The sequence below is a fragment of the Salvelinus fontinalis genome, chromosome 33 (genome assembly GCF_029448725.1).
Source record: "Salvelinus fontinalis isolate EN_2023a chromosome 33, ASM2944872v1, whole genome shotgun sequence".
Taxonomy (NCBI): domain Eukaryota; kingdom Metazoa; phylum Chordata; class Actinopteri; order Salmoniformes; family Salmonidae; genus Salvelinus; species Salvelinus fontinalis.
Window position 1 is genome coordinate 27410113 of NC_074697.1, and position 23345 is coordinate 27433457.

Consider the following 23345-nt stretch of genomic DNA (forward strand, 5'->3'; position numbering starts at 1 on the left):
TGTTTGATGCTCTAATTACAAACAGATAGCTTAATATTACCTCTGTAACAAATAGTTAAAAAATACTTTCCAGGTATATAACTCACTATAAATATCACGTATACAAATACTCCATTTAGCAATGCGTTGAGTTGCCATGGCAGATGAAAGATTTATTAAAATAATCAACTTGTGAAAATAGATTATCATTTTGTATTGTTCTTGGGTCAATCAAAAATGATCTTGGTCTCTCTCCCAGGTGAGACCGGGCTAGCATCTCCGGTATGGTGAGATGACATTCTGTCCAGGTCTGTGCTTTGAACTCTGGATCTGCCTGTCTTCGTGGCAATTGGATCAGTGATTGGGGCCTGGCCGAAAAGCTCTTTCATCAAGCTGCTCTTCTTGTTGCGGACTACACCATCCTCCGGTTGAGGGCCCCTGGTGTCACGCCTTTGCCACTTCTCTGCTGGTAGAGTGACAAAGGAGGGCTCATATGCCCCAGACCCAAGGTTCTCCACCCTGGCCTGGCTCTTGATGTATCTAGGAGGGCTCTTTCTCAGGCTGTGGGTATGGCTGGTATAGGCAGGCTTTCCACTGTGTAGGTTCTGGATGGTTTCTTTGAATTTGTAGAAGCGTTTGGTCCTGGGAGAGGATTCAAGGGCCTTGTTGGCACGTTCTGTATTCAGAAAATCCTCCAGAGTGTACCGGACCTGGCTTTCAAATGGCTCTGTTTGATCTCCTGAAGCCTTCGAGGGACTCGCTGCCTTCTCTGCAATGCAATCCTCCTCACCCTGAAGCTGAGGATCCTCCTTGTCAGAATCACCATCCAACTCTCCATCCTCTGTGGATAAATATGATAGTTGCTTGCATTTGCAGTTGTTATTCCCCCAGATTGTTTTGGGATATAACATGACACGGGAAAGGTTATTTCAGTCCTGTTAATTACTATGACACGTGAGCTTGAATTATTCCCAATATTGGAGTTTTTTGTGTTTGCATATACTGTGACTGGAGAGTACATACAAGACTCTTCAGAATGTAATTTAACCATTTATTTCCTCAATATCCCCTTCGCTTTGCAGCTGTCCATTGGTTCTCCCAATAGTCTGTAGTAAAGTTAAAAAAATCCTTACCAGCAAAGTCTTCATTATTGTTTGATCCTCTGTCATCCACTAACATGTCTGCTGCGTCACTTCTGTCTGTGAAGTCGATGGCAAAGGACTCCTGAAAAAAACAACCAGATATCAACTTTACACTGGAACTCACTACACAAACTTTTATCAAGGAGTTACTCTCTTGCTTTTATCAGTCAATATTGAATAAAAGTTTTATTGACCATTACCCATTTATACAGCGTTCTGCACAGAATGTGAGAGAGAACGAAATCCATTTACATACCCAGCTCAAACTCTTCTGCTTCTCCAACTCCAGATGTTGGAGTGAACAGGCATATTCTAGTTCAAGTTGGCATGGAGCCTCAATGAGGAGAGAGGATAAGTCATCTGTTTGAACATATTTAGTTTCTCTTGCCCCTGTAAATGTGAAAAGATATTCAGCCTCAAGTAAAAACAGTTTGATCTTGATCATGGGTTGAACATGTTAAAAGTAGCTCATAATGTCTTTGTACCTTTTCCGTTCCAGCCATTTGGAAATCTATGTGAGTAGATATTGTGGATCTCCAATTCTCTCTCTTTTTCCTATATTTCATGTTAAATGCGTCAGTAAACCATTTCTCAAGAATGCAATATGTACAATAAATGTTACTTTCTCAAATGTAGTGTAATCATCCTGATATCTGTTACCAGGCTGGTTTGTTGCCAGTTGCCTGACGACTCAAACTGAATTAGTCCGCTTCTCTGATTACTTTGTTTTGTTGAACAAAACAAAGTAATCAGCGATTGGATCATTTCTAACCAATTAGATTAGAGTATCAAAGCCAATGACACATTTTCAAAACGCTGCCTTACCCATGTGTGTTCTGGCTCTGGACCAACCCATCGGTTTCTGGGACCAATCAGAAGGGTTAGAATGTGTTTGCGTTCTAGAAATCGTCGGGGAGGTACTCAGATCCAGGTTCATTGCGGAGAAGAAACTAACGTCTATGGGTGTGGCATAGTGTTTGGGTAGCCAGGCAAGTTTACAAGAGGGAAAATGGGTATTTCGCTTCATTAAATTATGGCTTTTGAAATACAGCTGTATTAGACACCCTCTTGTGTTTACATTGCAGTACTGCGAGTTAAATGACTGTCACTCTTTCAAACAACAGTACTGTTCCAAATCTACTCAGATCTGGAACAGTTTACCTACACTGATTGTACAAAACATTATGAACACCTGCTCTTTCCATGATATAGACTGACCAGGTTGGGGGTGGGGTGGGGTACAACTCAATATTAGGAAGGTGTTCCTAAAGTTTTTTACACTCTGTATGTTGCTGCTCTCAAGTACTTATAAACTTACTTTGATTTTTTGGGTCAACAGACTGATCTGTGCCTGGAGGTAATCAGACATCTCTCTGGCCTCATTCGTCTTCCTTGTTTCTGTGGCAAGATGGCGATTGAAGGATATCTGGCTCAGCTCAAAATTTCTTTCCAAGTCCTGCAACACACAATATATGTAAGTTTCACTACACATATAACATTGTGATACTATGTGTACAGTATCAATCGAGCATAACTGTATTGACCCTGTCCACCTATATTGGTTTCCCCGTAGAAGACCAATACAGATGGACAGAGTTGAAAACCCAATCAGTTTCAATACAGACATCCACCTGGCCTGTGAACATGGAGTCAGCCCTGCCTTGTGAGTACATGTACTGTACCTGTATCCTCTTGTTCTTCCTGTTCAGGTCCACACTGATCAGGGCCAGCCTGTGGCTAAGCTCTTCCCTCTCTTTCAGGCTGCGGTCCTCACTGAGCAGCTGCAGCCTGTGCAAAACGTCCTTGGTACGCAGCAGCTCCTCCTCCGTGCCCCGCAGACGCCTGGACAGACTGTTGCGGCGGATGCGGGCTTTGCGCAGGAGCTCCTGCAGACCGCGCACCTCATTGCCGTGCTTGGCCAGGACCTGAGGGTGTGGGTGGGTGCAAAACATTATTATCTTAGCCAATGCTACAAGATCAGATTCATGTTGTTAGCTGATGAGCTAGCTGATGAGTTTGTTATAGCTGTGTTACAGCTCAGAGTTTGTTATAGCTGTGTTACAGATCAGAGTTTGTTATAGCTGTGTTACAGATCAGAGTTTGTTATAGCTGTGTTACAGATCAGAGTTTGTTATAGCTGTGTTACAGATCAGAGTTTGTTATAGCTGTGTTACAGATTAGAGTTTGTTATAGCTGTGTTACAGATCATAGTTTGTTATAGCTGTGTTAGAGATCAGAGTTTGTTATAGCTGTGCTACAGATCAGAGTTTGTTATAGCTGTGTTACAGATCAGAGTTTGTTATAGCTGTGCTACAGATCAGAGTTTGTTATAGCTGTGTTATAGATCAGTTATTAAAGTCCCCAGAAAAACTGTAGCGTACCTGAGGAAGGCCACTCTGTGAGTCTTGGAAGCGCTGTAGCGCCACCGTGTGGCGGACCTGGAGCTGCTTTAGCAGTTTGTTCTCTGTGGCGACACCACTCAGCTGCTGCTGTAGCTCCCACACTTGGCTGTTGAGCTCCTTGATGCGGTGCCTGTGGGCAGACCTAATGCGCTGGTTTGGGCCCTCCAGGAGCTTGATTGGAGGGATGAGAGAGGCCTTGCGGTTCCTTAAATTTGTGTTTTTCTTCTTTTTGCACCACTGCCCTCCCTTGTTTTGCGCTGAGAGGAAAAATGTGCCTAAGTGTGATGCGTACATGGGAATATGCTGCAAACCATCTCTGCCTATAGGCCTACACTTACGGTACATTTGGAAAGTATTCAGACCCCTTGACTTTTTCCACATTTTGTTACGTTACAGCCTTATTCTAAAGTGGATTAAATCGTTTTCCCCCCTCATCAATCTATACACAATACCCCAAAATGACAAAGCGAAAATAGGTTTTTAGAAATGTTTTTATTATGTATTAGAAATAAAAACTGAAAAACTTTATTTACATAAGTATACAGACCATTTGCTATGAGACTCGAAATTGAGCTCAGGTGCATCCTGTTTCCATTGATCATCCTTGAGATGTTTCTATAAATTGATTGGAGTCCACCTGTAGTAAAGTCAATTGATTGGACATGATTTGGAAAGGCACACACCTATCTATATAAGGTCCCACAGTTGACAGTACATGTCAGAACAAATATTAAGCCATGAGGTTGAAGGAATTGTCCGTAGTGCTCCGAGACAGGATTATATCGAGGCACAGATCTGGGGAAGGGTACCAACAAATGTCTGCAGCATTAAAGATCCCCAAGATCACAGTGGCCTCCATCATTCTTAAATATAAGACGTTTCGAACCACCAGACTCTTTCTAGAGCTGGCCGCACGGCCAAACTGAGCAGTCGGAGGAGAAGGGCCTTGGTCAGGGAGGTGACCAAGAACCCAGAGTTCCTCTGTGGAGATGGGAGAAACATCCAGAAGGACAACCATCTCTGCAGCACTCCACCAATCAGGCCTTTATGGTAGAGTGGCCAGACGGAAGCCATTTCTCAGTAAAAGGCACATGACGGCCTGCTTGGAGTTTTACAAAAGGCACCTAAAGGACTCTCAGACCATGAGAAACAAGATTCTCTGGTCTGATGAAACCAAGATTCAACTCATTGGCCTGAATGCCAAGCGTCACGTCTGGAGGAAACCTGGCACCATCCCTAAGGTGAAGCATGGTGGTGGCAGCATCATGCTGTGGGGATGTTTTTCAGCGGCAGGGACTGGGAGACCAGTCAGGATCGAGGGAAAGATGAACGGAGCAAAGTACAGAGAGATCCTTGATGAAAACCTGCTCCAGAGCACTTAGGACCTCAGACCGGGGCGAAGGTTCACCTTCCAACAGGTCAACGACCCTGACCACATAGCCAAGACAACTCAGGAGTGGCTTCGGGACAAGTCTCTGAATGTCCTTGAGTGGCCTAGCCAGAGTCCGGACTTGAACCCGATCGATCATCTCTTGAGAGACCTGATAATAGCTGTGCAGCAACGCTCCCCATCCAACCTGACAGAGCTTGAGAGGATCTGCAGAGAACAATGGGAGAAACTCCACAAATACAGGTGTGCCAAGCTTGTAGGGTCATACCCAAGAAGACTTGATGCTGTAATCGCTGCCAAAGGTGCTTCAACAAAGTACTGAGTAAAGGGTCTGAAAACGTATGTACATTTTTCCTCCCCGTTTTTTATTTTTAATACATTTGCAAAAACATTTGCAAAAAATCTGTTTTCGCTTTGTCATTATGGGGTATTGTGTGTAGATTGATGAGGGGAAAAAACGGATTAAATCCATTTTAGAATAAGGCTGTAATGTAACAAAATGAGGAAAAAGTCAAGGGATCTGAATACTTTCCGAATGCACTGTATGTCATTAAAGCTAGGCTGTCTGTAGTAATGAGAAGATATGAAATATCAGATATCACATACTTCGTGTTTTAGCTGTCTTCGTGCCTAGACCTGGCTTCTTGCTTGGTGAGAGGGCAAAGGTCCTATTTGCAGTAGTGTCAGCCTCCTCCTCGTAGTCTGACTGGGTGCATGACCCCTGAGAGTCTACCCTGCTGCCTGTCCTACTGCTGTATCCCCTGCTTGACCTGGAGGGGGTGGATTGGCCTGAGGAGCAGCTTGAGTCTACATCCCCTGCTCCAACTTCATAGTTAGCATCGTCCTGCTGCACTATGCCTCTGGTGTGGTGTCTCAGACCCAGAGACATGTCTCCCATGCAAAAGATGAGCCTGCACCAGTTTCTGTAATATAGCAGAAAGATATCCAATTAGTTGAAGTAGTTCATTTAGCCACACTGTATGTTAAATTATAAGAATCAAAGCAATCTATACTTCCAACTCTAGCGTATTTACATTATTTAATACTATAATCCGTTTAGCTAGCTATCTAACGTTATCTAGCTTGGTCTAGCCAATTGAAGACACAGAGAGAGTGAAGACAATCATAAGTTTGATTGAAAACCTTTCCTGACTTCAACTATTCTACATAACTAACAACCAAGCCTAATAATTCCCCATGCCAAGGCTATCCCTACATTCAATTATTAAAATATCTCAATGTTTCCCCCCCCCCCTACTCGCATTCAGTTGAGTTATTATTTATCTTCAATAGCAAGAGACAGTCATTGACGATTATGTTGCTGGCTGGCTGTCTCTGAAAATGTATTTTTGGTTGCCCTAGAAACAAGCGTTCTCATAGAATAGAACAATGGGAAATGTAGTTGTCTGTCTACTGAACCGCTTTGGAATACGTTGTAATTATATGGTTAAATCACAGCTCATAGGACATTTATTTGAACTGACAGCTTTTGGGAGAATTTAAAAACACGCCATCCTAATTTGTAAATAAACTCAAACTGTTTTCAACTAAACCAATTATATTAGACTTAGTACAAGTTAGTACTTAGTACAATTGTTGTTTTGATCAACTTTCAGGATATACTACAATAAAAAAACGATACACGATACATCTACAATAAAAAAACGATACACTAGCCTATAATAAAGCGTCTGCTAAATGACTTAAATGTAAATGTAAATAAACATGCACACTGTAGATCTACAAAAATAACTGTTAGGCCTATAGATAATCATGGTCCAACAGCATACATTTCACCTGCCGCTTTAACTCTTGGTTTTGTTTTCACTAGTTGCTCTGTTGGGCAGTGGCTATTTCTGTCCATATATGCACTATGCATATAGCTGCGAACTAACTTTGTGGTCCCCATGCCGACAGACAGCTGAAGTTGCCAATCACTCGGTCAGCGCTGCACCCCTAAAACCTGGCCCACCAATCCTGCGGTGATGGAGAGTTTGGGGACAAAAATAGCCTCAGTGGTGTGGCGTGGGTGCGCTCTACTATTAGAGGAGGCAGCCTTTATCTTTACTAACCTACGTTAGTACTTCATTCTACAGAACACATTGTAACAAAATGGTTATAAAAGTATTTCTAGCTTCTTCATCAGGATCGACAGCGGTAAGCACTTACCCGAGTCTTTGTTTTTAAATGCTATTAACTTCGTGGCCGGTTTACCACGACTATTGTTCAGCTCTTATAGCAACAAAGGGGGGACGAAACTCTATGTTAATGCCCATGATTTTGGAATGAGAAGTTCGACAAGCAGGTGTCCACACACTTTTGGTCATGTAGTGTACATTTCCTTTGATATTGTAGATTCGGTTTGAGGTAATCCAAATATATTCCAGAAGGTTCTGCAAGTGAATGCATGGTGATTCATCTTCAACAGATTGCTGTTACAGGTTAGGAATATGATCTCAGCGACGGTAGATATATATAAGGAACTCGGGTAGTTCTAGTGCTACTCAAATGTGAAGTTAGACGCAAATAACGGTACTAAAAGTTGACAAACCGCTAAATTGCCTAGGCCTATAATAACTTCAAGCGATTTCAATCTGTTTGCCAGTCACATAAACGCATGAATTAATTGCTATAACAGCCTTCACTTTTCTGGGAAGGCTTTCCACTAGATATTGGAACATTGCAACTGGGACTTGCTTCCATTCAGCCACAAGAGCATAAGTGAGGTCGGGCACTGATGTTGGGCGTTTAGGCCTGTCTTGCAGTCAGTGTTCCAATTAATCTCAAAGGTGTTCGATGGAGTTGAGGTCAGGGGTCTGTGCAGGCCAGTCAAGTTCTTCCACACGGATTTCGACAAACCATTTCTGTATGGACCTTGCTTTGTGCACGAAAAATGGAAACCCATTTAATGAAGCTCCCGACAAAACAGTTATTGTGCTGACGTTGCTTCCAGAGACAGTTTGGAACTCGGTAGTGAGTGTTGCAACCGAGGACAGGCAATTTTACGCGCCTCGGCACTTGGCGGTCCCGTTCTGTGAGCTTTTGTGGCCTACCACTTCGCGGCAGAGCCCTTGTTGCTCCTAGATGTTTCCACTTCACAATGACAGCACTTACAGTTAACCTGGGCAGCTCTATCACGCCAGAAATTGGACAAAATAACTTGTTGGAGAGGTGGCATCCTATGACAGTGCCACGTTGAAGTCACTGAGCTCTTCAGTAAGGCCATTTTACTGCTAATGTTTGTCTATGGAGATTTCATGGCTGTGTGCTCGATTATATACACCTGTCAGCAACAGGTGTGGCTAAAATAGCCAAATTCACAAATTTGAAGGGGGTGTACACTTACTTTTGTATACAGTTGAAGTCAGAAGTTTACATACACCGTAACCAAGTTCATTTAAACTCAGTTTTTCACAATTCCTGACATTTAATCCTAGTAAAAATGCCCTGTCTTAGGTCAGTTAGGGTCAACACTTTATTTTAAGAATGTGAAATGTCAGAATAATAGTAGAGAGAATGATTTTTCAGCTTTTATTTCATCATATTCCCAGTGGGTCAGAAGTTTACATACACTCAATTAGTATTTGGTAGCATTAACTTTAAATTGTTTAACTTAGGTCAAATGTTTCACGTAGCCTTCCACAAGCTTCCCACAATAAGTTGGGTGAATTCCGGTCCATTCCTCCTGACAGAGCTGGTGTAACTGAGTCAGGTTTGTAGGCCTCCTTGCTCGCACCCACTTTTTCAGTTCTGCCCACAAAATTTCTATAGGATTGTGGTCAGGGCTTTGTGATGGCCACTCCAATACCTTGACTTTGTTGTCCTTAAGCCATTTTGCCACAACTTTGGAAGTATGCTTGGGGTCATTGTCCACTTGGAAGACCCATTTGCGACCAAGCTTTAACTTCCTGACTGATGTCTTGAGATGTTGCTTCAATATATCCACATAATTTTCCATCCTCATGATGCTATGTATTTTGTGAAGTGCACCAGTCCCTCCTGCAGCAAAGCACCCCCACAACATAATGTTGGCACCCCCGTGCTTCACGGTTGGGATGGTGTTCTTCGGCTTGCAAGCCTCCCCCTTTTTCCTCCAAACATAACGATGGTCATTATGGCCAAACAGTTCTATTTTTGTTTCATCAGACCAGAGGACATTTCTCCAAAAAGTACAATCTTTGTCCCCATGTGCAGTTACAAACCGTAGTCTGGCTTTTTTATGGTGGTTGTGGAGCAGTGGCCTCTTCCTTGCTGAGTGGCCTTTCAGGTTATGTCAATATAGGACTCGTTTTACTGTGGATATAGATACTTTTGTACCTGTTTCCTCCAGCATCTTCACAAGGTCCTTTGCTGTTGTTCTGGTATTGATTTGCACTTTTCGCACCAAAGTACGTTCATCTCTAGAAGACAGAACGCGCCTCCTTCCTGAGCGGTATGATGGCTGCATGGTCCCATGGTGTTTATACTTGGTATATATGTGGTATTTTCAGGCATTTGGAAATTGCTCCCAAGGATGAACCAGACTTGTGGAGGTCCACAATTTTTTTTCTGAGGTCTTGGCTGATTTCTTTTGATTTTCCCATGATGTCAAGCAAAGAGGCATGAGTTTGAAGGTAGGCCTTGAAATACATACACAGGTACACCTCCAATAGGCTAATTGACATAATTTGAGTCAATCAGAAGCTTCTAAAGCCATGACATCATTTTCTGGAATTTTCCAAGCTGTTTAAAGGCACAGTCAACTTAGTGTATGTTAACTTCTGACCCACTGGAATTGTGATTAAGTTAAATAATTTGTCTGTAAACAATTGTTGGAAAAATTACTTGTGTCATGCGTGAAGTAGATGTCCTAACCGACTTGCCAAAACTATAGATTGCTAACAATACATTTGTGGAGTGGTTGAAAAACGAGTTTTAATGACTCCAACCTAAGTGTATGTAAACTTCCGACTTCAACTGCATATAGTGTATGATATGTGAGTAGATTCTTTGTCAAACTATAAAACAAAAAGTAAAAAGCTTTCATTTATGTATTAGCCTTCTACTCTGCTCTCCCCAACCTAGTGATAGAAAAAAAATCTGCCAAACATGTTCTCATGAAGACGAAGCCTATCTATACTGTGTTTGTTGTCTGTCTGTACACCTGTGTGATGGTCCAGATCAAAAAGAAGCAACAGGATGTGCTTGGGTTCCTGGAGGCCCTGAAAGTGGACTACGCTCCATTGGACATTGCCTGCAATGAGGACAACCGCATGTGGATGAGGGAAAATGTCCCTGTGGAGAAAAAGCCCACCAACGGGATCCCCCTACCCCCTCAGATCTTCAACGAAGAGAGCTACTGTGGGGTGAGCATAACAAGATAATATAGAAGGTGTGGTGACCAATAAGCCTACTGAATGGTTCAGGTAAAGGTGAGGGGAAGTGTCCATTCAAATGCTGAGAGAACGATTGGAGAATAAACTGAAATGTCTAATTTGCCTTTTACCTTAGGACTACGAGACATTCTTTGACGCCAAAGAAGACAATGCGGTGTATGCCTTCCTGGGTCTGCCACCTCCTCCAGGTTCCAAGGTTGGAATTCAACTTTCACTTAATTTTCTAAAATATAAATTGTGATTATATAGCTTTTTAGCTATAGAATTCAACCACACAATGGGTTTTCCACTCAAGGGATTTTATTATGCAAATAAACTAACCCCAATATTGTTCATCTCAATGTCAGAGACAGGCTGTTTTAATGTTTGTTTAGCTGAAATGCTCAGGCATGTATTGTCCTCCTAATTTGTTTTTGCTCAGGTTGAGACGTGTCTGAGTGCACTCCACATAACATATTCCTTTGGAGGGCAAGTAGGAGTTAGTGAGGTTAATTGTGTGAGAGGGATACGATGTGACATGTAGGCTAACGTAGTTGAGCATGTTGCAACTTTGTTAATTCAACAACCTGCCAATTTTCCTTGGTGCAGGAAGCGAAAGAGGCATTTATCCTTGAAAATGGGCCTGTTGAGAATGGAACCGTTTTAAACGGAACTGATGATGCTGAGGATGAAGAGAACCTTGAAGCTGAGGAGGAGAACCTTGATGATGATGACACACTAGTAATGTCTTTCTCTTATCCCTCAGTCCCTGTCTCACCTTTACCATTTCTCCCCTGGTTTCCTCCCATCCAGCATAATATTAACCATTTCTCCAGTTAACTCCTGTTGGATTCATTTTCCAGTTACCCAGTTAAATCTTGTTGGTTTAATTTTCCATGGATGTTTACCAAGTTTTATTTTTATTTAACTAGGCAAGCCAGTTAAGAACAAATTGTTATTTACAATGACGGCCTAGAAACAGTGGGTTAACTGCCTTGTTCAGGGGCAGATCGTCAGATTTTTTACCTTGTCAGCTCGGGGATTCGATCTAGCAACCTTTTTGGTTACTGGCCCAACGCTCTAACCACTAACTGGGCTACCTGCCGCCCCAAGTAACCAGTAATGTTGCTAATCCTCTCATTGCATGGATGAGTGGCAATTTAGAGTTGGTTTAAAAACAGTGTACCCATCTCTTATTAATTAACATGTGTACATTTCTCATTTTTTATAGTGTTTCATTGTGTTTATATTTCATCTGTAGTTTTTGCAAAGCATATAAAGTAAGTATAATAATTCTATGATATTATATAGGATTTATACTCAATAGAAAGCAGACGATTGGGAATCAGTTAACTATTTTTCTAATTAATTATTTGTATAATAGGACTATTCTTATAGAAGAACATGCTGATGCTGTTGTAAAAAATTATATGAACATTTAAACGTAGATATATTAAGAAAAAACTTAAACTTCTCAACTCACTTTGGGATGCTGCCAAACCGTAGAGATAGACCTGGTGCATGAGCATCACAGAGAAATGATTATTATTATTTTTTTTAAAGGTGACAAGGGACAGCAGAGAAAGTATTGCCCAGCTGAACCTGTGATATTCCTCTGACAAATCCCACAGGCTTTTAGAGGGTGCTGTTTCGAGAAGGGTGCAAATTGAGTTAATTTTACTGGACCCGCTTCATGGGTATTTCTGGGAAAAGAGTTCAGACGCCCTCTGCTTTCGCTGTTCTCCAGAGTACCAGGCCGGTTTATTTTCCATTTAAGTTGCAATGTTGTTGGAGTGACAGTTTTTTTTTTATTGATACTGTTGACTGGACTGATTTAGCTGGCTCCCGGCAGTGTTATAATATGCAGTCTTCCTCGCTACAGCATACATCATTGAAAACCTCTAATTTATCTCCGCAGCACCACTATGCTGCTATTCATCACCTTGCAACCATATGTAATTGCCCTTCATTTATTCATGGATTTTCCTTTACTCAGAGGGGCTGCTGATGCTGATGCCTTACTCTGTTATGTCTTTGAACATGTGACTCCAGCAGTAGGGCTGCCCCCCTCCTGGTGTTTGATGTGTGCCCATGACAGCTGCTGTGTCATTATTATTCTAACACGTCGTTTTTTCCCCCTTGATGGCACATGGTTGTTTTCACTCTAGAAAAGAGAGGTTCCGATGGAGGAATGCAATGGAGATGAACACACAGAGGAGGTGGGAGGAGAAACAGGAGAGGAAGCAGCAGAAGAGGCCGCAGAAGGAGGAGGCAGTCGAAGACACAGAGGAATCCTTAGAGGACACTAATTGGCTCCCAGAATCCCATGCTGTGTCCTCCCGTGACATCTCCTCTCTCCATCTCTTTAACGTTGTCTTTTTCTCGACCTCAGGGTTTTGTTTCCCTCGAGCTCCTGTTATTCTTGTATCCTCCTCAACTCTGGACCATACTAACCCACCTGTATTTTGTTATATTGACTGTCCCATAACTGTTTCAATTGACTGTTCTGTTTGTTCCTTAGATCTGTTGGATGTTCAACCACTTCTCTGTTCTGTAGCAGTTAACTGTAATGTTGTCTCAATGACTACATAATCGTTGGTCTTGATTTTCTTTGATATGTACTATGTCCTTTGTTCTACAACTATGTCTAGGTGTGTATATGTTGTATGTTTCCATGTCTAGGTGTGTATGTGTCGTTCCGCTGTCCATCCATGTCTAGGTGTGTATGTGTCGTTCCGCTGTCCACCCATGTCTAGGTGTGTATGTGTCGTTCCGCTGTCCACCCATGTCTAGGTGTGTATGTGTCGTTCCACTGTCCACCCATGTCTAGGTGTGTATGTGTCGTTCCACTGTCCACCCATGTCTAGGTGTGTGTGTCGTTCCACTGTCCACCCATGTCTAGGTGTGTATGTGTCGTTCCACTGTCCACCCATGTCTAGGTGTGTATGTGTCGTTCCACTGTCCACCCATGTCTAGGTGTGTATGTGTCGTTCCACTGTCCACCCATGTCTAGGTGTGTATGTGTCGTTCCACTGTCCACCCATGTCTAGGTGTGTATGTGTCGTTCCACTGTCCACCCATGTCTAGTTGTGTATGTGTCGTTCCACTGTCCACCCATGTCTAGGTGTGTATGTGTCGTTCCACTGTCCACCCATGTCTAGGTGTGTGTGTCGTTCCACTGTCCACCCATGTCTAGGTGTGTATGTGTCGTTCCACTGTCCACCCATGTCTAGGTGTGTATGTGTCGTTCCACTGTCCACCCATGTCTAGGTGTGTATGTGTCGTTCCACTGTCCACCCATGTCTAGGTGTGTATGTGTCGTTCCACTGTCCACCCATGTCTAGGTGTGTATGTGTCGTTCCACTGTCCACCCATGTCTAGGTGTGTATGTGTCGTTCCACTGTCCACCCATGTCTAGGTGTGTATGTGTCGTTCCACTGTCCACCCATGTCTAGGTGTGTATGTGTCGTTCCACTGTCCACCCATGTCTAGGTGTGTATGTGTCGTTCCACTGTCCACCCATGTCTAGGTGTGTATGTGTCGTTCCACTGTCCACCCATGTCTAGGTGTGTATGCGCCGTTCCACTGTCCACCCATGTCTAGGTGTGTATGTGTCGTTCCACTGTCCATCCATGTCTAGGTGTGTATGTGTTGGTGGGGGTCCTCTGGAAATCCCACCATGTTGTTGTTCAATGTGCGTAATCTGTGAGATCTGTTCAGTTGCATGACCTCCAATGTAGAAGTGTCTCATCCATGTTTGAGGAGAGGTTCTCTGTTTCCCATAAGCCTCCTTGAGGTCATGCTATCATTCTAAAAATCCTGATACACAATCTTTTCTGTTTTCTCCCCTTTCTGCCAGAAGGCCCCCGTGAAGGAGGAAGAAGCCCAGGTAAATTGTTTTTACATTTCTGAAAAGTATTGAAATCAAATAGAAATTTCGGAGTCATGTCCCAGTCTCACTGTTTTTCTCTCTTATCCTAAACAGGAAGAAGTAGATGATGAAGAGGCTAAGGTAACAGGCGACACTGTGTCCACCGGAGTAATTCCTGATATGAAGGGCATTGTCATTAATAACAACAGCCACTGCTCGCTGCATTGTGCCATCTGCCCCACTAAGAAACGATCTTAGCCTGGATCTCATAGACCTGACACATGGTTTCATACTACATTGTGCCTTTATTGAACTCTAATATTCTGGAATTAAGTAAATGATTAACTTGTAGATATTTTAGTCATCCAACTATTCTGAACAAAGCACATACATGTACGTCTAAAAGGGACATACAGAGCTTAGGTCTATGTTTTCCTGGCCATAGTCACTGATTATCAGTACTATGAAGTTTCTCTTCCAATGCCCAGGCACAGCTATGTCTGCTAGCCATTGTAACAAAACATGATTACATCATACATGCTTAATAACATGCTATATACATTTGCAAAGTTTCACAACTCACCAGTAGCTTAATCAATAAATGCTTTTATTGTGACTTGAGAGCTGTATTGAGAATGGTAAAGGTTAAAGGAAGGCAAAAGCCTGACTGATCAGCAAAGGTCAAATATCACATTGTTTTAATGTCTCATACCACTGTTGTGTTCTTTTGGGCTCAGAAGTGGCACAGAAGCTAGCTAATGCTGGTATTGAATACAAAGTGCTGTGGTACAAACAAACAGACGCAGAGTAAACCGAGACGGGTTAGTGTTACCCAGGGCACTATTGTTCATTACAGAGTGAACCACTATCAACTCTTTATTGATAAGATATAAAGTTATAAACTTCTGAACAAGTTCATCTGAATATATCCATCAGACTTATGTGCAATGTGTCAATAGATAAAGCACTTGTGATGTTATTGGAATGTAGTAATAGTCAATTTGTTAAAATCTCTATTTCTTAGTTACAGTAACCTGGTGAAAGCTAGTGAGTTGATCCAAAGCTAATCATTGCTATTCGTTGTTTTAGGGAGAAGACGATCAGCCGGTTTCTGAGGTAGATCTACGTATTTTTTTATGTTTTTTTTTATTCCCTTTTTCTCCCCAACTTCGTGATATTGAATTGGTAGTTATAGTCTTGTCCCATCGCTGCAACTCCCTAGCGGACTCGGGAGAGGCGAAGGTCAATAGCCATGTGTCCTCCGAAACAAAACCCCGCCAAGCTGCACTGCTTCTTGACACACTGCTCGTTCAACCCGGAAGCCAGCCACACCAATGTGTCGGAGGAATCACCGTACACCGAAGCCAGTGTGCATGCGCCTGGCCGCCACAAGGAGTCGCTAGAGCGCAATGGAACAAGGACATCCCAGCCGGCCAAACCCTCCCCTAACCCGGACGACGCTGGGCCAATTATGTGCCGCCTCATGGGTCTCGCGGTCGCGGTCGGATGCAACACAACCCGGGATCGAATTCGGATCTGTAGTGATGCCTCTAGCACTCTAGCATTGCCTTAGACCGCTGCGCCACTTGGGAGGCCGAGGTAGATCTACTTTGAATTGTGTTCCATGTTCTATAGCTGTAGTGTTCAGTCCTTAAATCGAATTCATTATATACTGTTTTCTCAATTTCTGTGCTAAGGGCCTTGGGTGTTCAGTTTTAATGTGTCGTTTGTTTGCATCTTTGTGATTGTGGTCTGTGTCTGATTGTCCAGACAACTAACCTCACATATTCTTCTTTGTTGTAGCTTTTCTTGTGCAGTATTGAATGCTTGAAACCCCTCTTCCTTCGTAATCCCATGACTTGCAACTCCAGATCCACTTTTATCGTTTTTGCCCCCTTCTCATTTTCCACAGGTCTCCTATGGAGGGATTTCTGTATGTTTGGATGCATTTCATCTTAATCTTTGACACAGTTTTAGAACACTACTGATCTTTTCTATGGCATGCCACCTTAGAGATATAATCATTAGATACCCTAGTCATCAACATTCATTACCTTCAGAAAGTATTTAGACCCCTTGACTTTTTTCACATTTTGTTACATTACAGCCTTATTTTAAAGTGGATTACATTTTTAAAAATCTCAGAAATCTACACACAATACCCCATAATGACAAATTGAAACAAGTTTTTAGAAATGTTTGTAAATGTATTAATTTTTTTTTTTTAAATATCTTATTTACAGAAGTATTCACACCCTTTGCTATGAGACCCAAAATTGAGCTCAGGTCCATCCTGTTTCTATTGATCATCCTTGAGATGTTACTACAACTTGGAATCCACCTGTGGTAAATTCAATTGATTGGACATGATTTGGAAAGGCACACACCTGTCTAATATATGGTCGCACAGTTGACACTGCATGTCAGAGCAAAAACCAAGCCATGATGTTGAAGGAATTGTCCGTAGAGCACCGAGACAGGATTGTGTCAAAGCACAGATCTGGGGAAGGGTACAAAAAATGTCTGCAGCATTGAAGGTCCCCAAGAACACAGTGGCCTCCATCATTCTTAAATGGAAGAAGTTTGGAACCACCAAGACTCTTCCTAGAGCTGGTCGTCCGGCCAACTGAGCAATCGGGGAAGAAGGGCCTTGGCCTGAATGCCAAGCGTCACATCTGGAGGAAACCTGGCACCATCGCTATGGTGAAGCATGGTGGTGGCAGCATCATGCTGTGGGGGATGTTTTTCAGCGGCAGGGACTGGAAAACTAGTCAGGATCGAGACAAAGATGAAAGGAGCAAAGTACAGAGAGATCCTTGATGAAAATTTGCTACAGAGCGTTCCAGACCTCAGACTGAGGCGAAGGTTCACCTTCCAACAGGACAACGACCCTAAGCACACAGCCAATGCAAGAGTGGCTTCAGGACAAGTCTGAATGTCCTTGAGTAGCCCAGCCAGAGCCCAGACTTGAACCTGATCGAAACATCTCTGGAGAGACCTGAAAATAGCTGTACAGCAACACTCCCCATCCAACCTGACAGAGCTTGAGAGGATCTTCAGAGAAGAATGGGAAAAACTCCCCAAATACATGTGTGCCAAGCTTGTAGCGTCATACCCAAGAAGACTCAAGGCTGTAATCGCTGCCAAAGGTACTTCAACAAAGTACTGAGTAAAGGGTTTCAATACTTGTGTAAATGTGATAGCTTGTCTTGTGTCTTGTGATCTATCTGCCGTTCGTTCCCTCATCAGTAGTCCATGTTCACTCCCTCTGAACCTCTCTTTCTCCCCTCTCTCTTAGCCTTCCTCCTCCTCATTTCTTCCCTAGTTTGTAGCTGCTTCCTTTCTGTCAGCCTGAACTATCCCTGTAGATAAAAATTTTAACAGACTTTTCCTATCGCGCATGCTTCTGGTGTCACCTCTGACCAGACCATCCACACCACTGACACTCAATCTCATCATTTCTAGGAGGAAGAAGAGCTGCGACAGCTTGAGGTAGATTGATAAGTGTTTTTTCCAACTACACTCATCCCCCCTCTGCATCTTCACCATTCTATCAATGCTGCTTTTCTTGCTTCCACATCTTGCACAGTTTATTCAGCATTCCTTCAATTTCCTCCTTCACTACTTTTTGTGTAGATGGAACAGACCCTGTCTCACCTATGGCATCTGAACAGACTGTAGCCCTTTACTATATTTCTTTAGCCCTCTGTCTCATGCCAGATAATGATATCTCAATCACATAGTTGGATGAGCAACATGGTAACTCTGGTAGCCATCAGAACACAGACCATGATAGAGAAACCCAGTACTGTCATTCATCCTGATTTTAGAATTTCTCTCTCTCACTCGCTCGCTCACTCGCTCACTCACTCACTCACTCACTCACTCACTCACTCACTCACTCACTCACTCACACAGAGCCTCTCCAACATTCCTTAATGCCCCTGCCTGCCCTCTCTTCTCTTCCACACAAGCTTCACTGCTTTTGCTCTCTGCTCTTATTCTTTCTCCCCTTTCTTGCTCTCTTCCACCTCCTATACTTTCTTGCTCTCTTCCACCTCCTATACTTTCTTGCTCTCCTCCACCTCCTCCTATAATTTCATTACAGGAGCAAGAAGAGTCAGTCCGTGAGGTTGAAATAGTTTCCTCTGGTTGTAATTTGTGGCGTCTTCTGTGGATCTTAGATTGGAAAGACCCTCTCTCTGTCTCTCTCTCTCTGCTGCATGGGTGGTGGTCTCTGTGGTACAGATAACTGATGGTGTGCAGCATGGCAGACACAACATCGCCAACACCGTCATTCATTTCACTTATGGTAATAATAATGGGAACATTAAGTAACACAGGGTTTTCCTCCCTCTTGTAGTCTCCTTAGTGACATGCCGATTCGCTTATCTCAAATATAGGCTGTTGTATCTCTTGCGTTTGTTCCCTCTTTGACATTTGAAATGCTTAAAACCCCTGATATCCCCTACCTTAGGAAGAAGAAGAGGCCCCAGAGGTAACAGAGGTATATTCTGGCTGTGCTCCAAGCCCATTGCATGGTGTGGCCCCTGACGTGGAGTAAATGGATCTTATGCATGACCCTACTCCTTCATATGTGGATTTAGTGTGGGTTGGTTTGTGAAGAGCTCTCTACCCTCTTATTCTTCAAGGCTGCCAGCATCCCTCCTGTGGTATGCTGTCTTTAATTTTGGGAAATGATTGAGCTCTCTCTGGACTCTGGTTGTGGTTTTGATGCTGTGTGACTGGGATGACGTCATTACCCGTTGGTTTACCTGGAGGCTTGAGGATTCTGCAGCATTGTGCCAGTGGATGTTTCATAACAGGTGACATTCATTGTTTGGTGTCAAGATCTGCCTCTGCGCACATGAATACAAGTCTGACACAGACATGCTTGTGAATTGGATCTTACAGTGTTGCGTAGGGATCCCTAGTGACTTGACCAGAACTCCATGACAACCAGGATGTTTAAATAGCCATTGGCATGGCTTCACTTTGCGAGGAGAGTCTTGAGACTGAATGTGGACAGGACGAGCACAGCAGAAGATTAATGGACTGTTTGTTATTGTGTAATGCTCCCCCACAACAAGATCTTGGCAGTGTCAGATATGTTGCACCAAACTACACTGCTTTAAATAATGTGTTAATGTGGACATCATTTATCAAATCTTGAATACATAGCAAGCACTATATCGCCAAGCAAGTTTTCTGTAAAACTTAGTCATTAAAAACAGTGAATTAATTGGTCACAGGGCTAATTAATTGCACTTCACCACCTGTTTTAAGTGTAGCATATAGGGTAAAGGCTTTTTACATTTGTAGAAATGTATCTAATTGCAACACCATGCTCAACCCAACAGATGCACCTCGGAGTGAATGTGGTCTGATGATTTGAAGAATGCAGTGCCTTGCAGTTTCACGTCATATGATACCACCTTATAGAGGGCCTTGCTTAAAGGCCCACACTACTCTTACTACTTCACTAGCAGTTAAGGGAATGGTGCACTATCCCTGTGGCTAACTTGTTCCATTGACCTAAGTAATGGTGATATCCCTAGTGTCCCTAGTGTCTTCCCAGTCTCATCTCTACTACCTGTTTTATTGATGCCTCCCCTGGATGGTTTAACTCCCTTTTAACCCAACTATACACGCTACTTTTTCCTTTTCCCCTATGCTGGACTCTTCCCTTCACAAAAAAACAACAAAAAAATTGTCTTTTTTTTTGCTATGCCAAGGAGGAAGAAGAAGAAGTGACAGAGGAATCAGAGGTAGTATATCAACCAGCAAACACACTGATGTTCTCACCAGTGTTCGCCTTGATGCAAAGACAAATTGCCTTATCTGAATGAAATCAGTTTCTCCACTCCTCAGTAATCTTGTTCAACTGTAATCAAGTACAGCTGAGAGATAACACTTAATTGAAGAGGAAAGCTTTGTTCTGGCTGCTCTTTATTAAACTAGCACTGTAAGATGTCATCTGTGCTCTTTTTTTTAATGAAACTAATATGGATTTAAACAACGGTCTGGCTCTTATATTCTTATATTGATAGGACTGAGTGGGATATCTTGGTTCTCCTCTCTTCTGTTGTCTTGCTTTACTTTGTCATCAACGTTGTCATTACTCAGTTTTATTTTCTCAGCAGGAAGAAGAGGATGAGTAGTTACAGCCAAGAAAGGTTTAGGATGTGATTTACTACTGCCCAGGTAAAATACACTACTTTATTACTTAATCAGAATTCTCTTCTCTGCCACTGAGTGGCAGTATTAGAGCAGTTAATTTGCCGTGAACTGATGGCTGCATCATAAAACTCGTAAACATATCTTGTTACTGAATATCTTTCTAGAGTCATTTAAAAAATACAACGATTCAGTACATGTATTACTTTGTGCCTTTTTGACCCTTTTATCAAATGTCTCCTCATACTGGCATTATTAAGCCATTGTATTGTTTAGTGCCCTACATGTTTTTTATTTATTTTTATTTTACCGTTATTTTACCAGGTAAGTTGACTGAGAACACGTTCTCATTTGCAGCAACGACCTGGGGAATAGTTACAGGGGAGAGGAGGGGGATGAATGAGCCAATTGTAAACTGGGGATTATTAGGTGACCATGATGGTTTGAGGGCCAGATTGGGAATTTAGCCAGGACACCGGGGTTAACACCCCTACTCTTACGATAAGTGCCATGGGATCTTTAATGACCTCAGAGAGTCAGGACACCCGTTTAACGTCCCATCCGAAAGACGGCACCCTACACAGATTACAGATACAAATCCTAAAAAACACATAACCCAACCACTGTAAAGTGAGGATATAATCCCTGTATTTAATGTACACTGTGTTGCTGTTCTGTATTGGTAGCTGTGTGTTTGCAAGTGTTCTATCAGAGAAGCTAGAGAGAACAGAGAACAGGGCATTGGGCATTGGGACTGTCACCAGTCTCTTTACACCGAAAGCTTCAGTGAGCACAAAATGCCTGAAGGATCAAGTGAACAGCCATTGAAAACGATATCTCATGAACTGTCTTTTATTTTCCTGCGGCAGTGATGATGATGATAATAATAACCGTAATCTTCAAAGCTGCGCTCATCGCCCCTCTCTAGTAGTGTAGAAAAATGCGCTGCAGGAGATATTTGGGTTGAGGAGAGGGAACAGGATGAGACTTTGATCGGATGGCACAGCCCCCCCCCCCCCCCCCAAAAAAAACAAACCTGTCACGCCCAGTTAGAGAAAGCAGTTAAGTGAGCTACTGAAGGGCCTCGAGGGGGACTGGCACTCAGGATGGCATGGGCAGTTTGGGCACAGTGGTGACTAGAAGCTTAGGACCCACAGCCACTAGCAGAGGCCCATTGGTGACCTTTTTTTTGTCTTCCAGCCTAGAGAGACCCCTTTTTCCGGCCCTTCCTGACCCCTCTGATCCCTCAGACCGTCCACCACCGGACTACTCACATTGCCCCCAACTGCTCATTGGGAACGCACATGTCCCTCTGCTGGAACCTGCTGGCTGAAACCTGCCAATTACACACTGTCGGCCCACCCATACTCCAGAGATAACCCCATGTTTTACCAGATGTTTATATTGCATTCAGTGTGTAGCTCAATTAAATAGTGTTATCAGTTTGTAGTTTTTAGCAGCTTTTCTAATTGTACATACACAGTCATATGTTAAGCATTTAAATATTTCAGACATACTTCTCATGTTTCAAATTGAAAAGGGTAGTTTTATACCACAGTTTGTATAGGATGATGAGCATCTTACCACCAACACCTTAGCAGTCAATGACCGACAGCTTTAACCCTGTGAGTATCTGAGTGAAGATCACTCTACTGTGAACTGCAACCAGTGAATGGACTCTCGGACTGAAACTGATCTATCAATGCAGTTCCTCTCACTCGATGCCGGCAAAGATGTTAGATCTATATGTGTGAATGCAACCCAGTGACTCTCAATGCCTCAGTCCAACATGAGAAAGACCCTCATGTAGGGTTTCCACTAGCTTCCATAGCCACAAAGTCAGATTCCACAGCCACAAAGTCAAATAAGGTTAGGGTTAAGGATAGGGTTAGCCGTGTGATTAGGGTTAGGTTTAAAATAAAATGTTAAGAAATTGTAGAAATGGGCGGGGTTTAGCCATAATGTGGCTATGGAAACTAGTGACGACCCTCATGCAGCGTGCCTTATGACAGCTACTGGACACCATTCACTGAACATTACTGTTTGCTGATTTACTCTGCAGTTTGTTGAATGTAAAAGGAAGTGGATGACTAAGAGATCCTCCCTAGATGTAAGAGAAGTGAAATGCCAATAAAGTTACATGGCCTATTATGTTCTATTTTCAATTCATTGGGTTTTGTTTATAGATCAGTGTGCAATGTTAGGGCTGGGCAGAGCAAGGTCAAGTCAACAGGATGTAGCTCAGTGTAAAGCCTTTCTCTGGGGGACTGCAGAAAGAGGTATGGAGGAGGGTATTGCACAGTGTAAAAGTACGTTTATGTGTACATTTTGAGAGATTATTATTAGTTTTGTGAATTTGTCCTGAAATGTGATATTTGGTGCTCTCCTTTGAAGACATACCTATATTGAAAGATATATGCATTTGAATGGAAGAGACCTGAGAAATTGATATCATCTGTGGTCTCTCCCTTGGAACACAGCATACTTTTGGTCGGTTGGCATTACAGTGATCAATGCTCTCCCTCTAAATTCACACACAGGTCATCATGTCTGTCCAGACCCATTCTCCTGAAGACGGAGGGGAGCTGTCATGAAGCCCCTGTAGACTGGGGGAATTTCAATGACATTGTTCTCTCTGGGACTGTGGGAGTGAATCATGATGTACAGTTGAAGTCGGAAGTTTACATACACCTTAGCCAAATACATTTAAACTCAGTTTTTCACAATTCCTGACATTTAATCCAAGTAAAAAAATCCCTCTTTTAGCTCAGTTAGGATCACCACTTTATTTTAAGAATGTGAAATGTCAGAATAATAGTTTAGAGAATAATTTATTTCAGCTTTTATTTCTTTCATAACATTCCCAGTGGGTCAGAAGTTTACATACGCTCAATTAGTATTTGGTAGCATTGCCTTTAAATTGTTTAACTTGGGTCAAACATTTAGAGTAGCCTTCCACAAGCTTCCCACAATAAAGTTGGGTGAATTTTGGCCCATTCCTCCTGACAGAGCTGGTGTAACTGAGTCAGG

General features: G+C 42.7%; 2 protein-coding genes across 51 annotated transcripts; one reads left to right on the top strand and one right to left on the bottom strand.

The window, feature by feature from the left end:
• Positions 1-126: 126 nt before the first annotated feature.
• Positions 127-6119, bottom strand: LOC129831919 (lebercilin-like protein). Its single transcript, XM_055895538.1, has 8 exons — positions 5520-6119; positions 3503-3780; positions 2804-3046; positions 2440-2577; positions 1607-1676; positions 1378-1511; positions 1113-1203; positions 127-820 (listed from the first exon to the last, which is right to left on the bottom strand). The coding sequence occupies exons 1-8, from the start codon at positions 5809-5811 to the stop codon at positions 207-209; spliced, it is 1860 nt and encodes a 619-aa protein (XP_055751513.1). The 5' UTR covers positions 5812-6119; the 3' UTR covers positions 127-206.
• Positions 2966-22466, top strand: LOC129831915 (adapter SH3BGRL-like). Of its 50 annotated transcripts, none has more exons than XM_055895536.1 (13): positions 2966-3058; positions 10073-10258; positions 10404-10484; positions 10877-11008; positions 14127-14156; positions 14253-14279; positions 15228-15254; positions 16051-16071; positions 17604-17630; positions 18616-18645; positions 19874-19906; positions 20279-20342; positions 21516-22466. In XM_055895536.1, exons 2-12 carry the CDS (start codon positions 10166-10168, stop codon positions 20297-20299), a joined length of 522 nt encoding a protein of 173 aa, XP_055751511.1. In that variant the 5' UTR covers positions 2966-3058; positions 10073-10165; the 3' UTR covers positions 20300-20342; positions 21516-22466. The 50 variants fall into 50 exon arrangements, with proteins under 50 accessions (XP_055751511.1, XP_055751457.1, XP_055751459.1 ...); XM_055895482.1 differs by lacking the exon at positions 2966-3058 and adding an exon at positions 6885-7070; XM_055895484.1 differs by lacking the exon at positions 2966-3058 and adding an exon at positions 6885-7070 and having other exon boundaries at positions 20282-20342.
• Positions 22467-23345: the final 879 nt, after the last annotated feature.